This window comes from Paramormyrops kingsleyae, chromosome 17, assembly GCF_048594095.1.
Source record: "Paramormyrops kingsleyae isolate MSU_618 chromosome 17, PKINGS_0.4, whole genome shotgun sequence".
Classification (NCBI taxonomy): Eukaryota; Metazoa; Chordata; class Actinopteri; order Osteoglossiformes; family Mormyridae; genus Paramormyrops; species Paramormyrops kingsleyae.
The window spans coordinates 6,980,076-6,996,786 of record NC_132813.1 but is presented as its reverse complement, the minus strand read 5'-3'; the positions used below and the strand labels follow the sequence as shown (position 1 = coordinate 6,996,786).

General features: G+C 49.3%; 1 protein-coding gene across 2 annotated transcripts; it reads left to right on the top strand.

Moving 5' to 3' along the window:
• Positions 1 to 244: 244 nt before the first annotated feature.
• Positions 245 to 2,251, top strand: mrps23 (mitochondrial ribosomal protein S23). 2 transcript variants are annotated; one of them, XM_072701567.1, is made up of 5 exons: positions 247 to 444; positions 870 to 1,049; positions 1,294 to 1,371; positions 1,463 to 1,586; positions 2,065 to 2,251. In XM_072701567.1, the coding sequence occupies exons 1-5, from the start codon at positions 401 to 403 to the stop codon at positions 2,086 to 2,088; spliced, it is 450 nt and encodes a 149-aa protein (XP_072557668.1). In that variant the 5' UTR covers positions 247 to 400; the 3' UTR covers positions 2,089 to 2,251. The 2 variants fall into 2 exon arrangements, with proteins under 2 accessions (XP_072557667.1, XP_072557668.1); XM_072701566.1 differs by having other exon boundaries at positions 245 to 444; positions 1,463 to 2,251.
• Positions 2,252 to 16,711: the final 14,460 nt, after the last annotated feature.

The following is a 16,711-nucleotide window of genomic DNA, read 5'->3' as shown; positions in this document are numbered from 1 at the left end:
CATAAGTATTGGGAACTTTACACTTTACACTAAGTAATTCTGTGGAAGGTTAACATAATTTTATAATCATTATTCATCCTAATAAAATGTACCCATAACATAAAATAGTTACTATCAACTTTTCGAATTTCCTATCACGTTCACGAAAAATGCATTTTAAGGGCAATCTTATTCTCATTATAGTATATAGTATATTTCATTGGTCAATTGACTTTGACTTTGCAGTTCCGTTTGACCCGGAAGTGACGCGAGCGGACGGCCATATTGCTTTCCGCCTGGCGCCGTAGCGAATGTTCGCCCACTTGACATTTGCAGTTTTGGAAAACAGATCATGACCTACTCAAGTGTATGAAGGAATCTCCTGTTATAGTGTAGCATAGTCAGAGGTTACAACCGGACAATGGCTGGAAGCCGACTTGAAAAGTTTGGCACCATATTCACGCGGTAGGTTTGCAAGCCAGTTGTACTTGTCTTGGATGCGTTGCGTTCGCCGTTTTGACTAAACACATGAGAAACGCACTTCAAGGTTAAAAGCGAGCTGCTCATCGACTTGGCATGCTTTTCCCAAATTGTGTTGCGTAAAGATGAATTATTCGGCCATTATTTGTTATAGATATATGAAAAAATGTCATGGCTGTTTTTGGGTCAATTAACGATAATTTCTCTACAGGTTACAGTCTTGTATGGGTCACATAATACCCTTGAATGCATTGAATATTTTCGTCAGATATTGTATTAGCTGTACGTTGTTGTTAAACCTGACGTTATATTTCAGAAACCGCGCTCCAAGCTCCCTAATACTAAGAGCTAGCTTTAGCATTAAATTCTAGAGTCAGACGATCACTTTAACTTTCTGTCTCCCTGTGTAGGATGGGCGATTTAATTCGCGGTGGAGTTGTGAAAGCAAAGGATGTTCCTGTCTGGTATGATGTATACGCTGCTTTTCCACCGAAGAAGGATCCTCTGTACGTGAAGCCAATGGCTAAGAGATACGGGAAAGTGACAGTAACTGTGCCTGAAATATTCTACAAGGAGGATGAGGTTCGCGCGTAAGTTAGCTTTTGTTTTGTACAGATATGGGTATTTTTAAAATCCGCTATTTAAACTGTGCTATGTAAAATCTTAAATTGCGTGAAGTGTAGATATGGAAACTGTGTGTGAGGCACACGGCGAAAACGTGGGAACGATGTTAAGCAGTGTAAGGCCAGCAGGTGGTGCTGTGTGTCCGTGGTTGCTTTGACAAGTTCCATAACTTCCAAAACCTGCTTGTACATATGGATTTTTCTTTTTCAGAAAATTTTATGCAGTTTACGGGACTGGACCGAGGGCTTTTGAGCTTAGTAAACCCAACTTTATCTCCACCTGCCAACGGTAGTTTTTTAATTGTATTTTGTTTAGTTCTGTTCCGAGATGCCTGTTCAGGTAGGGTAGTTTTTAAAGCAATATTTGGGTTGGACTGTAGGTTTGTGGAGAAGTACGGCGAGCTGGAGAAACAGGGCGAGGTGCCGGAAGAGGCGCTGTTCGAGGAGACGGGGAGGGCTCTCCTGGCAGAAGGAGTCATGCTCCGGAGACGAGGCGGACCCTCGGTCAGTGGAAAGGTGTTGTACGGTGGCGGGGCAACAGGGCTGTCCATAGCAATCATGGACATCTCTTTAATTGTCCTGTCCCTGATTTGGAGGGAATTGCACATCAATATAACAGTGGGCTTTTTATACTGTTAAATTAAGTGCTTACATAATATTTTTGAGCTATACTAGGATGCACTGTGCGGGGAAAAAATAATCTGTTCTGTGACTTGCCGTGATGATTCATACCAGACTTTCAAATTTTTCTGTCATTTGATTTTTTTTATCTCATAATTAATGCTCATACTTTTCACAAGTAGCTTATAGAAGGATGTTTACTTTGAGGTATTTATAGATTTACTTGTATCAGAGGGTTTAGCAAATTTTAAAAAACGATGGTCTTAAATATGCACGTCCAGCCTTTTTTTGACAGAGAAGCCCTTAATCTTCTTTGTTTCTATTTCTTTCATAACCTGGAACACTTTTTGGCCTTTTTCAGAATGCACGTGTTGGGACTTTCTGATGCAGTGACTCAGTGTACTATTGATACACCAATGTTCCAGTGTACAGTTGTTACACCAAACAAACCTGTTTGCTGTTTGTCTTGTGGCCATTATTGGCTACAGTGACCTGATGGGAATGTCTGTAACTTGTGTGGTCATTAAACAGTTTCCACATGCTTGTCACCCCTTCCGAGTCTCTCCTCCTTCTCACACTGGCCCTGAAGTATATCGTGCAGCACTTATTGTACATCGCATAGCCTTTAATGAAGACTTTGAGCGATTCCAGTGAACAGTTTTATTATTATTATTCTTTTTTAAAGCAGCCCTTAGGCGGCGTCATCAGAATACGTCGTAACGGCCGCCGAGGGACCTTCCGCACGTGATAACTGTCAGCCGCTTATTCCCACTGCAGAGTGGCTTCACGGTGAATAGCCAGTGCGCTTTGAAATCGGCGGGTTCCGAAATTGGGTAGCGTTCGACCCACTGCTCTCCGCTTTGAGTCTGAAATGCCAGCATTCTGGTGGGCATACTTATATATATATATATATATATAAAAAAAAGCTGCACTGCTTTGAGCCAGCGCACTCCTCAGCGGGTTTTGTGGCCGCAGACGGTGCCTTTATATTTCCTAGATAACTGGGTGTTTAAAGCTCAAAAGCTGAAGTTCTACTGAAGAGGGAGGAGCAGTCCTTTCACCGGGCCGTGTAGCCTAAATTTAGTGTATTTGCAATAAATTGATTTAATTTATTTCAAAGTAGCTTTGGATGAGTGACGTGTGTGTTTACCCTGAAGCTCATGCCCTCCATCTGCAGTCACATTCCGCTGATGCTCCCCGACAGCCTACATTCTCCTTCACACAGACCGCCCCCCCCCCCCCAAAAAGCATAATCAGCTCGGTGTGGAGGGGGGGCAGGCTCCATATGGTATGCATGGCATAATTCATCACGTACTGCTAGTTTTTTTGGCTCCTGCAAATCATCAGCATATTGATGATTCTACCATGAGACCAAGTTGGCAGGATTAATGTTTTCTAACATACAACTATTATTTATTGCCATTAATTCTTAAATATGATTCCTCACGGTGGTGCCCGCGTTTGCGATGAATGTATACCAGTCCTTAATGTGTGTTTTTTGAATGCGTTCAGAAAGCACTGAAAACGTCCATTAGCGCTGTCACTTAAACGGCAACCGCGTGCATCTGGAGAGCGAAACTGGCAGCCCCTGCGATCCGGCCTTGCAGTTCGCGTGAGGAAGGACCTGTGCAGCAACTTCTTGAAGTTCTCGTCTAATTAGTGTTTCTAATGACATTGTTCCTTTTCACCTCTGCCTCTCAACCCAATGCTTAGGGATCACAGGGCAGTCCACCTTTTTGCTCCCTGGCAAACGGTCCACGTTTTTGCTCCCTCCCAGCACTCTACCAGGTATTTGCTGTTCTTTGATGTTCTTGATTGGCTTAGACCTAGGAGGGACCAAAACTGTGGACAGTCTAGGGCAGGGGTGGGCAGTCTTATCTGCAAAGGGCTGGTGTGTATGCAGGTTTTTGGGACAACCTGTAGGTCAGCTGTTCAAACCCAGGTGTGAGGACTCTTCAGCCAATCAGTCATCTTATTAGTAATCTAATTAGGGAGTTGCAGCGAAAACCCACATACACACCGGCCCTTTGTGGATAAGATTGCCCACCCCTGGTCTAGGGGGTCTCGGGAATGAATTGAAAAACTGCTTTTATTTACCAGGCTTACATGTTAACGTTAGTAGCTCTCAATTGCTAATAGGCTGTTCCTACAGCTTTTGCTCTCATGTCCGAGGACAGTCTAGCCTCCCGCCCAAAAGCGCGGGGGGAGGGGTTGCGTCAGACAGCGACTTTGTAGATTTCACAGCTGCAGTGGGTTCGCCTGATGGACTCCCCCGATTCAGTGGGGGGGTGCAGGGGGGGGGCGGCAGTGGCTTTCCTCTGCCATGTACCGCCCCCATGTTGCCGTGACAGCTATCCCAGCCGTGCATGACAGCGGATTGGATTTTCCATCGTTGCGGCGCCCTGAAAGGAGTGTCTGATAAGCGTCGGTCTTTAAAACCGTCCGTGGGCACGACCCTTGGCCATCAATCGCACGGACCGGACGGTGCAGAGAGATAAGCGCAGGCCCTGGACGCTGCCTGCTGCCGCGGACACCCATCGCAAAACATTCCCACCTCCGAAAATGTGAAAAGTCATAATTAATGGCCCCGCCCCTTTATTTTCACACATGTGCTTTGATACGGGAGGAATCCAGCAGGGAATCTTTGCAGAGACAGACTCATATTAGTCTCAAGATGGGGGGGGGGGGGGGTGCTGAGAAAGTGCCTCTCTGTCTCGATGATGGGCGGGGGGGGGGGGGGGGTTGATCTGCGTGCCACACAGCTGCAGCTCAGTTCAACAGCAATTTTAAAAAGTTAATCAACCAGTAATAGCCAAGAAAGCACAAGGCCAGCTGAAAGAAATCTGTTGTGTGTGTGTGTGTTTTTTTTTCCTCCTCTCAAAGCTCTTTTCATCCTTCTATTTTTCTCCCCATCTCATGCCACAAAAGAGACACTGGAGACGGCTCCAACAGCCTCTTAAAGGCTGACCTTGTTGGTGTGTCTAATTATTAACCTTTGGGTTTACTTTTTTTTTGTGTGGGAAAAAAAACTGTCCATCTTGAAGATCCCCCGCCCCCCCCCCCACCACCCTGGCCCTATTGCCAGAGAAATATCTCCCCGATAATGGAAGCGCTGATTGTCTGCGCACATTCGACTGGAAAGTAATCCTCTGCTGATAAGGGGGGGGGGGGGTGGGGGCAGGCAGGCGGCTACGGGGCTCAATAATAAACACGGTGGACGGAGGGGGCAGCGCCGTGGGCACCGGCAGCCTCTCCGGCGGAAACCATCTGGGCTAAATTGAGGCCGGGCCTGCGGACGTGGCGTACGCACCCTGCTGCTGCTCTGGCCGCCTCCCCCCCCCCCTTCGGTGAACTTTCAGGGCTTTCGGACTTATGTAACCGTGCAAGTGTGTGATCTGCATCGAAAGCGGATTGTCCTGGTTCACCCGTCACCCTGCTCATCCCCGTCCATAACGTCGAACGTTGGCGATGCGCCAAAGGCAGTGTCCGGCGTTGGGTTTGTTCAGTGGTTTCTCCGATAGGCCAAAATCGACTAAATGCACTAAAGATGTGTGAGTGCTGTGAGAGTCTCTGGGGGGAGGGGGGTGGTTCTGTTCAACAGGAAACCTCCTGTTTTTATCCCTTTTTCTGTTTGTCTCATTGTTCCCTTTTGAGAACATCATCTCAGGCAGGTAATTAAGTTTTCGGTTGGACTCCTGGTAAGTACTTGGCGCCATACTGTAAACGTCTCCGACCAAGCAAAGACTGGAGGAGTCTGAATGATCTAAGACGTGTTTTTTCCCTCATCACTCGGTTGGGGGGTAAAAGTTTATAGCGGCCTGGGAAAGTCACAGTGGAAGTGGTAGATGAATGAACCAAGTGAGTAACATGTTTTGGTGGAATGACGCCAACTCTACTGTTCTGGTTGAGGAGCTGATCCGGTCCAGTCGCATCTCACGTAAACACTGAACTTCCATGCTAAATTGTCTGCATTTGAAACATCCTGGTGGCTTTCAGACTGGCAGAGCCGTTGCCAACGACGTAGCTGATTAAACGGACCCCCCCCCCAACTTTCCCTCAGCTCAGCTGTCATTGTTTCCTTCCCTTCCAGTCGACATGAAGATATCTCATCTGTGCGGCGTTAAACCGTCTGAATGTCTGAAAGCGCCTTAATTGTTTTGCCTTTCTATTGTCCGTGATAAGGAGCCTCCTGTCAGTCACCCTGACGGACAGCTCTCAAATGTAACTGTATCGGAGCCCGCGAGGTTCATGGGGGGGGATGGGGGGGTGGGGGCTTTGAGTGACTTGTTTTATCTGGATTTTGATATCCTGTGCATTTATTTGCTATAAATTCTCACTTTATCAGCACATCTCCTTCCATCACCCCCTCCTTCAATAGCCTTGTCTTCTGATAAGAGGAATGAAAAATATCAGCTCTCCTTGTCTCAGAGCTGAATAGGTTTATATATATAAATATATATTTTTGAACTGTGACTGACATTTGACTGTTTTAGGCCGCTGATCGGCAGTTTTGTTTCTCTCTGCTTTTCCGGAACGCTTCCGGCCGGCGGCCATAGATGTCCGTGTTACATCTCTGCTCTGGCCTTTCAAACCCAGTTAGTGAAAATTGTCTGGGGTGCTTGTGATGATAAACATAATAGAAATATAATAGAAATATTATATTGAAAGGCTACTTCAGTGTGTTTCTGTGGGGGAACGTTCCGGAGGCAGATGGCAGAAGGACACGCACACATACTCACAGACACTCTCTCTGGTGCCACACAAAGACCCCCCCCCCAACAGAGTCTCAGTTCAGCCTGTGTTGACTGCCAATGATGAGTTATTGATTGGCTGGGAAATGTCATTGTTGAATAATAGCCTCGAGCCATGAGCACATTCGGGACTTGCGAGGGAGATGGGTCCCCTCGTAGCCACAGGGTGGCGCCGCAGCCCTGCGTTTCTCTGCCCTGTCCGCATGCTGCACGCTTCGCTGAATCCGTATCGAATCGAAGGACAGATGTTTGTTGCAGCATGCTTCCTGTTAGAATTTTCCAGAACCTATATGTGCAGGGAATATTTTTCTGTTCTCAATTTTACCCCCCCCCCTCCCAAATGATTTTCACTCGATTTGAAAGTGAAGTGTGTAATTAGACACGGAAAATTACAGTGAATTGTGGGCCAAAGAAAAAAATCTCACACATGTTGACGAAAGCCCCTGCCCCGGGCGCGACCGACCCACCACCACGCCGCCGTCTCCTGCGGAAGAAGTTCCGACAGAACATCAGTGAAGCCGGGGCGGGGACTGCCCCCACGTCCTCCCGGCCGAGCGCGAAGGAGGCCGGCGAGCGGAGCCGGCCGGCTGGGTGGGGCAGCTCCCTCCGCTGCTCCGGCAGAGGCCCAGGTGCGACAGGAATTAGAAAATAAGAGGCGTGAAAGTAGCAAACTCAGGGGAGCGTGACGGCCACTCGCAGGGGAGGAGGGGACATTTTAATGCCACCTTTATTTATTTATTTCCCCCCCCCACCCCACCCAAACCACAAAGAGTCACTCCTTTAAACGAACCCTTGATAAAATATGCAGGTGAATAAATAAACAGGTCGCCATGACGACCAAGGAGCGCTGCAATTGTCGCTGAGCGGCGGATGACTGGCGTCGCCATCCCTTCATCCCCCCCCCCACCCCCCCCCACAAAGCCTTTCCACTGTAAATGCCACAGTATATATTATTCATATGGCTGTGTGCCATTGACAGGAAGCATGGGGTGACACCCCCCTCCGTTGCCCCCCCACCCACTGGCACCGCCACCCCCTCTCACCACGATCAACAACAGATATGTTTCACATCTATCCTCCTAGCGACCAGCGACCTTGGGCTGTCAGGGGGTTCGAACCAAACCGGGCCTGCAGTGACTGCTGGGATTGCTCATCTGGGGCGGGACCCTCCCGGAGAGCGTGAAACGGGACGGCGAGGCCGCGTGGTTCTGCCCTGCCCCCCCCCCCCTCCGTTTAACCTCTCCTCCTACTCCATGCTGATGTCTGCAGAGAGATTAAACTTTTAAAAACAAAGTTTAAATGGCAACAAGTCATGCTGTAGACTCCTGCTTGAATGAACCAAGCTGGGGGGGGGGGGGGGCTTGGTGGTTTTTTCTCACTGTTTTCTGAGGTGGGGTTGATGGCAATGTTTGTGACGAGCTCCTTTCAGGGTGGAAACTGCGACGGAGCTGAAATCGATATCTGCTCTGCCCTACTTAGCCGGAGCGGAGCTGAGCGGAGGCTCCTGAAACGGCCGCTCGCCGTGGGAAACCTTCGATCGGCCATCAGGACATTCCCTGATTTTTTTGATGTTTTTTTTCCCCGGCACCGGGGGCTCATGGTAAGATAACGTCGCCGCAGTCCGCGAGCGACTGCAGGATGCCCGGCCGTGTTCCGGGTTCCTGGTTCCTGCTGTTCCTCGTCCAGAGATCCTGCTAAGGATCTAAAAATTGGCCGTAAATCCTAATTTTACCATTGTGTGTGGAGTATGTTAATGTGACGCAGCTTTGGAACCTTATTCACATCACAATCATGTTTATCAAATGGCTGGAAAATTGTTCCTAACTTGACCCGTTTGGTGGAGCGGGATCCGGTCCTGGTTTTGATCTTAATCTTGAGGGCCACCTCACCTCAGAAGTTCTTCAGCAGATCATAGCAGGCAGAGAGGAGGCACTTGAACACCTGTACCCAGTCTCCGGCTGTGGCCATGGATCGTTGGCCATGTAAAGGGTTAACAGAAGACCCCCCCCCACCACAACCACATCGCCAGCGACTGCCTCCCCCCTCCCAGCGTGCGCTATCCAGGTCAATGCAATTTGCTCTGCAGGCTGGTTCATTTTCAGACAGCGTTGGGATGCACAGACGCACACAGGCTGGCTCGCCCCCAGGTTTGGCGCCGCCCTCCCAATGCTAACTTTCGCATGATAAAATTCCAAATAATTGGCCCGATAATTAATCCTCGAGAAAATAATTCCCTTAATAAGCATAAATTGCACGCAAACCAGCTCCTTAAAATCAAAATGGGGCTCAGGATTCGGCGGCAGAGGCTCTGGGCCTTGTGCTTGTCGTCCTCCGTCTCCTTGCTCCTGTGCTTATCTCACACTCAGGTATTTACTTCTGAGTATATCTAGGATAGGAGCTGATTGGGCCGGGGTGACTTTGGTCCCTGTGGCACTCAGCCCATTGGATCTCATCAGCACACTGGACCGTGAGCTGTCTGTCAGCCATCGTCAAGGCCCTCGGACCAGTGAGGGGTGGTAGGCGGTGGCACCGGAACCGGAAATCAGCCAATGGCGCCGGTGCTGTTTTCTCATTGGCTTCTTTTTGGTTTATTACATCGACGGGTCAGTTTCCCAACAGCCATCAGTGTAAAAATTATAATAGTAGTATTAGAATTACTGTATCTCCATAAGCAAGCTTACGAAATGTAGCAATAAGAGAGTGTTAATGTCACCTGTTCCCCCGGGTAACGTCTACCGTGACAGTGCGGGTCAGTTCCCGCAGCCAGTGTCCTCTGGTCAACGGCCGCCCTATCCGCAAGGCAAAGGGCCAGCAGCACAGATGAAACAGAATGAAATATACGTTACATTAATATGATATATCTCTCCTTAGAGGTAGGAAGAGCCCGCAAGCGACGGCTAATTTTCATCGTCGCTGCACTTTGTAGTCACTGTGAGTCGACAGATATTATTCAGCAGAGCGGTGAAATGGCCAGGGACTATGTCAGCACCGCACGATTGATAGGGGTGATGGATTCATCTTAACCTCGTGTTTATAGACACCGTTGCCCTACGTATAACCACCCATCTGTTCCTTGGTGAGAGCGCGTTTCAGGACAGACCCGGTTCCCTGCTGAACTTTTAATTCATCACTCCACATTCATCCACCGAGCTCTGATTACAAGTTAAACCCAAAGTGAAGTTGCTTCATATTCCTCAGTGCCGAATGGACCCTTTCCCCACCTTTTAACCTTAATCATGCAGTGTGAAATGTATTATTGCTAATTATAATCAATAATTGCAGACAGGTAATTCTCTAATTAATGTCTGGGTCCTGAACAATTAAGTGACTTAATGATGACTTAATCTTGATTAACTTGAATACTATTTTTGTGCTGCTATTAACAAGGTGCACAAAGGAATCTAATAGTTGGGGAATGAATCCATTTTCTTTTTATTTATTCATTATTTGCGTCACCTAACCTCCCTCTCATGCTCTGTCTTTGTCTACGGGCTTCAGTTTACAGCATTTTGATGATTATTGTTAGCTTCTTGAAATGTAAGACGAAAAAGTGTGGCGAGCAAGGGTTTGAAAAGCACTTCTTTTTCTCAGATCTCATAGAGTGTCCTCATTGGCAGGTGTTACGTCATTGATTCATGTGGACTGTTTTGATTGGCTCATCCTTGGTCATGTGATACATCCAGTTGGCAGTTTGGGTAGTCGCAGTGGAAATTCGATTTGATTGAATACAGTAGGATAAATATGTCTTGTCTGTCTTATCTCAGAGTGGTGGCCTGTCCAAGGTTAGAGTGATGTGCCTGTAGGTTTCAGGCGTGTCTACCAGCTCAAACAGAAAGGCTTTTCAGCCGGTCTCCCATTTGCTTTCGCCCAGAACATTCTCTGTCATGTTTCTCGTACTGGAACAGCAGCTGGTTTTAGGACCTGTGGTAGATGCTTCCTGGGGTACAAAGACGTTTCAAATAAGAATTTCCCCGCTCAGTCACTCGTGTGGCCGTACAGTAAAGATGAGGAAGATGAAGATGGAGTGCGCACACACTCTGTCGCGTCCCCGTGCCTCTGTAGTCGATTAGGAACGGCTAACTGATCGCGGGAAACAAGCCGAAATGAGTTACTGTCAAGACCACTCTTTGGAAAAATAAGGTTTGCTGTCTGCAGGCAAGTCGCCTGCAGGTGTTATTTCAAAAAAAAAAAAAGATGAGAACAGTTTAAAGAGATATGGAAGCCACAGATTTAGCAACCGGCATGTTATTGCGACACGGCGTCCGCTGGAAGTCTGCGATTCGGCCCCCCGCTTTTAAGATGATAACTCATCTGACAGCTGGTCCTGCGTCAGGCTTATTCTTCTCGAGCGGCTCTTCAGAGCGTCGCGCCGGAGTATTACGCCGCAATCACGCCGGGTTTACCGATGCCTGAAGTCGACGGCGGCCGCGGACGGCGGACACGGGGCGAGTGAGTGGAGAGAAAGCCATCAGAGACGGAATTAAACGGGACCGCAGGGGGCGACCCGGGGGCCCCAGGGGGCGACCTGGGGGCCACAACTGTGCCCTTTGGTGACCGGCGTTGGCACAGAGCCGCGAGTCACAAACCTTTCCAGAAACGCGTCTAGATGTGCGCAGGGTGTAAATCCGACTGCCCTTCTAAGTCATTAAACAAAAGAAAAAACGTGATAAAGTATATTTAGGCCATTCAGGAAATGCCATATTTCAGCGCTGGATTGTAGGGGAAGTGCGTTGCTATGGTATAATTAACTAATAATGGGACCAATTAGGGCAGGGGAATGGTTTCGAATGAAACCCAGAGGACACACAGAGGCCCCCAGGAATCGACTCCTCGTCTTCGAAATGAGCAAATCTAATATGGCGATCGATCGGATCCCTAATGTCACAGCGGAACATAAAGATGGGACTAATCAGCCTTTCACTGGGCTAAAAGGTGTGCAGCTGTGCATTTTGTGTTTTTGTGTGTGTGTGTGTCTGTGCGAACGAGTTCGGAGCGGCCGTCCCTTAAAGACGCCTCGTCGATATGCGCACCGAGTACATCTTGGGTTTCAGCTTCGTTACCAAGCTAATATCTGTCTCGATATCAAGTTTGCGCCTGGGGTGTTCAGGCGGGGGGAAATTCCTGCGCAGAGCCGCTTTCCGGTGTCGGTCATATCTTTTAATTATGATTGGTGTGTTATTGCTCACCAGAGCATAACAAATTGCCATTATGTTGTTTTGCAGAGTCTAATTTAATTGGCACATTGTCACAAAAGTAATTATCTGTCATTTATATTGATGCCATAAGCACAAGTAAGAGTGCACCTGCTGCTGTCAGACGGCGTAAAAATAAATCAAGATTTAACCTGGCTGCCACTCTGGGGCCTCCAGAAGGGGGCGGTGGAGAGGGAGGGGGGTTATACCACTGCAAAATTGTGAAATCTTCTGCGAGCTCATCCAGCTGGTTTTGGGGGCCATGGGTCACCCTTCCGTGCAGGGCGAGGGGCAAAGGCCGAGGATCACCCCCCAACAGCGTCGATAATGAGCCAGAGAGGCCCAGATTGTTCTGGCGGGGATGGGTCGGGCCTCTGCACGCGGGAGTCCGTCGTTGCCCGCCGGCGATGCGCTAAGCATCCGCGGCCTTCGACACGACCTCAGCGGGGTGAGGCGCTGAGACTCGTTACCGCCACGGTGTAAAAAGTGAGCCACTCGCAGCCCGTGGAGTGCAATGCCGAATCTGTCTGCATGTTCAATTCAATCAAAAGAATATAGATATATATAAAAAATGGTTCATCTAGATAAAAGCAGAAGTACTAAAGACCTTTCACAGCAGACATTAAACAGATACGCTCCTCTCTTTGTTTCCAACACGTTTCTGGGTTCGCTAGGAGTTAAGTGGCCGGATTACGGAATGGTTAGGGCTGTCCATCGGTAACAGGGGCCATGACAGTTCGTCGACACCCAGTTATTTATTTTTACACAGGTTGTACCATCCAGGAATCCCAAGGTTTAACACACCTGGCTCCATTTCCTGGAAGGGGGGGGGGGGGTGGATTTGCAATGGGATCCACAGCCCCCTCACCTGCCGCCACTCTCCCCCAGAGCGGGCCAGCCCATTTTATTCGGTGAGCCGAAGCCACGTTAATGAGAGCTGCCTCTCTGCTCGGGGTGCCCAAGCAATTTTGCGCCCCCGAGGACCTGTCAATAATGGGCTCAGGCCATCCCCCCCCCCCCCCCCACCTCGACATGGCTGCATAGGATACATCCTTCAATGTTCATTTCATATTAATGTTTGTCAAGAATGATTCCACATTCGTCTCCCACGGGGACTGACTGAAGACACTTGGAGCAGCGAGTAATGAGAATCTTTAATATTGCCCGTCTCACTCGGCTGAAGATGAGATTGTTCCGGTTAAACTCTGCAATGTGCTATGATACTATTTATTTTCTAACATGCTTGCTGTCGCTTCATTGCATTTTTTTTCCACCCTTCCCATCCTTCTGAGGGCCAGAAGTTGCCTTTGCCCTTGCAAGGACTTTGCTCCTCGCACCTCCTCTCTTTCTGAAGGAGGTGGAGAGACCTCCGTCCCTCGTGACCGCTCCAAGGTTGCTGGGTGACTGCCGCAGCCTCACCTGCCACATGCCCTCCCCGTTGACTGTTCAGCGTCGGGCCCGGAGACGCGGACACGGCCAGCGCCTGGGCGCCTTAATGACCTCCTGAGTAATATCCTCTAATCTGATCGTTTTGGGCCACAGTGATTAGAGCCGAGGCCCTTTTCTCCCTTTTAAATCATCTTTTTATTTCACGAACAGCATTAAAAATTGAAGCCCCGGGAGGAGGCCGACGATGATGTAGCTGCTGTTATTAATTATGGTTTTAAATAAATAATGCAGCCTAGTCTGAACTTCCCTGTTTCCGTTCTCCTTCCTGTCCATTTTTTTTTTATACTTTCCAACTCGTTGTCTGATCCATCTGTCAGGGGTATGGTCGCGTGGGGGGCGGTGGGGTGGGGGGGCTGGCCATGATGACAGGGGTGTTCAGTTCCCCATCTCCCCTGTAAAGATGGCTTCCTCCCAGGCCCCCGGGTTGGGCATCGCCCCGCTCATCAGGCTGATGGCGACTCGGGTCTGCGATCCGGTCTTCATCAGGCCCACATTGACCGAGCTAGTTAGGTCTCAGAGCCTGACAATCACAATGGCGAGACCAACTGTTCCCAGGAGCCCAAATCTGTAGCATTTACTAACCAATCAAAGCCATTCAGTGCTCTAGGGGGAGCTGTGCGCTGGACGGCGAAAGCTCCATCCAAAAAGCGCGCTATGAGCCCGGACCCACGGATAATTATAATTAAAATCTGCCGGCTTTCTTCCTGTCTAATCTTCTGGCATATAGCTGAAGTTCAGAGACATTTGCATAAAATTGCCCGAGTTTCATAACACATTCAAATCGAAATTTATGAAGTTTTTTTCCTCTCCTTTTTTGATCCAAGTCCACTCATTTATGTAGAAGTGTTCTGATCATAAGGTTGGCTTTGTATATTTCTCCCGGATTATGGACTCGTGTGTGAAAAAGGTGGATATGTTACTAGATCCTGGGATACAGGTAAGAAACGCTAAAAGGGGGGGCAGAGGGTTTTTGGGGGGTCACAGGCTCAGAGAGATAACCAGCAGACAACCTTGTGATCAGACCTCCAAGAGCCCCTGGCTGACTCTGCTTTCCCAATTGTATGCTGCTTTGGATAAAAGATAAAATAAAATGTAAAAGATACTATGGCGAGTAGGTAAGGATTAACCCTTTGGTTGTCTGTTCCCGAACGCTAACAGGTGCCCCCCTCCCCTGGACCGTGGCGTTCTCCCGCGCTCAGTTGTCGCTTCCTGGCCACGTCTCGCCGATGTGCCGTTTGATAAAACCGCCCGGCCTTTCAGTGTGCCCGTCGGGGCCGCTCTGCAGAAGAGGAAGCCTCCCTTGACAAATTGGGTTTTGAAAGGCAGTTCTTTCATTGAGGGGGGTGCGTGTGCGCAGGAGGGGGGTGCGATGACTGGCAAAAGAAGACAGGAAGAGGCTTGTCTTGAAGACAAGGATTAAATGGAATAAAAATGAAAACAAATAAAAGAGAGCACCCCCCCCCCCCCAAAGCAATAACCCCCCCCCTTCTCATCGCCCCGCTCCCCCCTACTCCGCCCTCTGCTTTCTTCTTCCTGACGGCTGCCGTTCGCTCGGAGTTAAGGTTGTCTGTGATAATCTTATCTGCCCATGAATGGAAGCAGAAAGGGACAAAAGAGGCCAAGGTACAGCAGAGGTCTGATGGGACCCCGATTGCACAGCTGTCCGTCGCAAAGGCCGTTTCTGTGGAAATGATGAACGACACGCGTGCTGCCCCCTGCCCCAAGCCCTCGGCAGGGGATGCGAAATGGCGACGCCGTCTCCTCGGACAGAATGACGATGCCTGGGCCCCGTCTGTACCCGTGTGACCGTCTGCGGTGGGGGCCGCTGTTCGTCTCCGTGACAGGCTGTTCGTTTCCTCCCCGGCGTTGATGCTCAGTTAAGACCTTTAATACTCTGACGCCTGCGTCTGCCGGAGCCTGATGAAACCAGTGTGGAGAAAAAAAAAATATGTATTTTCTTATGACTTGTTTCTCCTGACATGATAAATTGCCTCATCTGTTCGGTTTGCAGACGTAACCCTTCCAGGCTGCTCCGTCTGCCGCGCGTACCAGATTCGGCACGTACCGCTCTCGTCTTTCAAGTGCCGTCGCTTCTAAAATGTAAAGTGCCTCTCTTAAAAGCCGCCCCCCCCCCACCCACCCCAGTCTATCCCACGTGACGTTATTTCTGCGCCGATGAGTTTTGCCCATTTCTGTGTCCTTTTATCGGCAAATCCTAAGTGAGGCTCTGTTTTTTGTCGACGTGATTAATAACATCCGCTGGGTGACATAGGCATCTCGCATTTCTGTCCTCATTCATAACCACATGCGGCATTAATGGGCCGGGTCGGGGCGCGGCCGGGGGGGACGCTAGCTGGTGCCGGCCATGACGCGGTGGCGGTGACGCCGTTCCGCTTACCCAGTGACACACTGCCTCTCCCCCGCCTTCCCATCAGCCCCCTCTTTCACGGTCACCCACCACCCCAGCCGGTCCGGCACCCGTCCGGGGATTTGACCAGGCAGAACTGGGTAAAACGGACACGGCGTCTCTCCTGGCGGTTTTATTTTTATACCCCCCCGCCCGCACCCCCACCTGTGTTCCCGATTATGATAAATGACACCAGATGAGAAATACACAACCTGGCAAAAAAAAAAGAAAAAACCTCTATCACAGCTGCAACATGGTACAGGAAGTATGTGCTTTTTTTAGTGTCTACACACACACACGTGCACACACACACACGTGCACACGCACACAAACAAGCACAAAACAGTGTCTTCAAAGAGACTTCTGGAGGCAGACACCTTCAGCAAACAGGAAGCAAATTCCCCTTCTCTGCCAACGTACTATCTAATTAAAGTATGGCGTGACAGTGGCTTCGTTAATGAGCTGAAGTGTTTCGCTTTTATCTTGATGTCCACTTGGGAAGCCGCTTCCCAGCACGACGGCAGAGCTGATGGTACCCAGTGGCTGCTGGGGTCACGGCCTTCGAATGCCGCCCCGACCAGTTCAGTCCGATATGCTTTCCTATCAGTAGACATGGAGCCTGCATTCCTGTGCTGGATTGATGTCCAGTAGAGGGACACTAGATCAGCACAGGCCTCTCTGGATAAGGACTTGGATGGATGGATGGATGGATGGATGGATGGATGGGAAAAAAGTAATTAAGTGTAAAATGAAATTTAGCACCTGTGTTTGGTTTGATGTGCCCCAAGCTCCGATAACCACACCAACAATGTATTTAAGCATCATTTTGCATGGCGCCATGCATGCAAAGCACCATGCAAAATGATGCTTAAATACATTGTAAGAAGGAAAAACATAGAGAAAACAATAGGGACTGTGGTAGAATCTGGGGGGGGGGGGTTGCTAGAATGTTCTTTCTCATCCTAAAGAAAAGGTAAATTCAGCACTTTCACTTGGTTGAAATGTGCTGCGCTGCACAGGTTTAGCAGCCGGCATGTCAACTGTTTGTTACCCAGAATGCTCGGCGGCAGCCCGCCTCCTCTGAACCCCAAGTGGACGAGCTGAAACCTTTACAAGGTCAAAGGGAGCTTTTGTGCAATGGGAGGCTGTCCCTGTTCGCGCCTGGAAGGGCCTTTATTTGATGTGTTGGTTGCACTTAAGATCTAAACG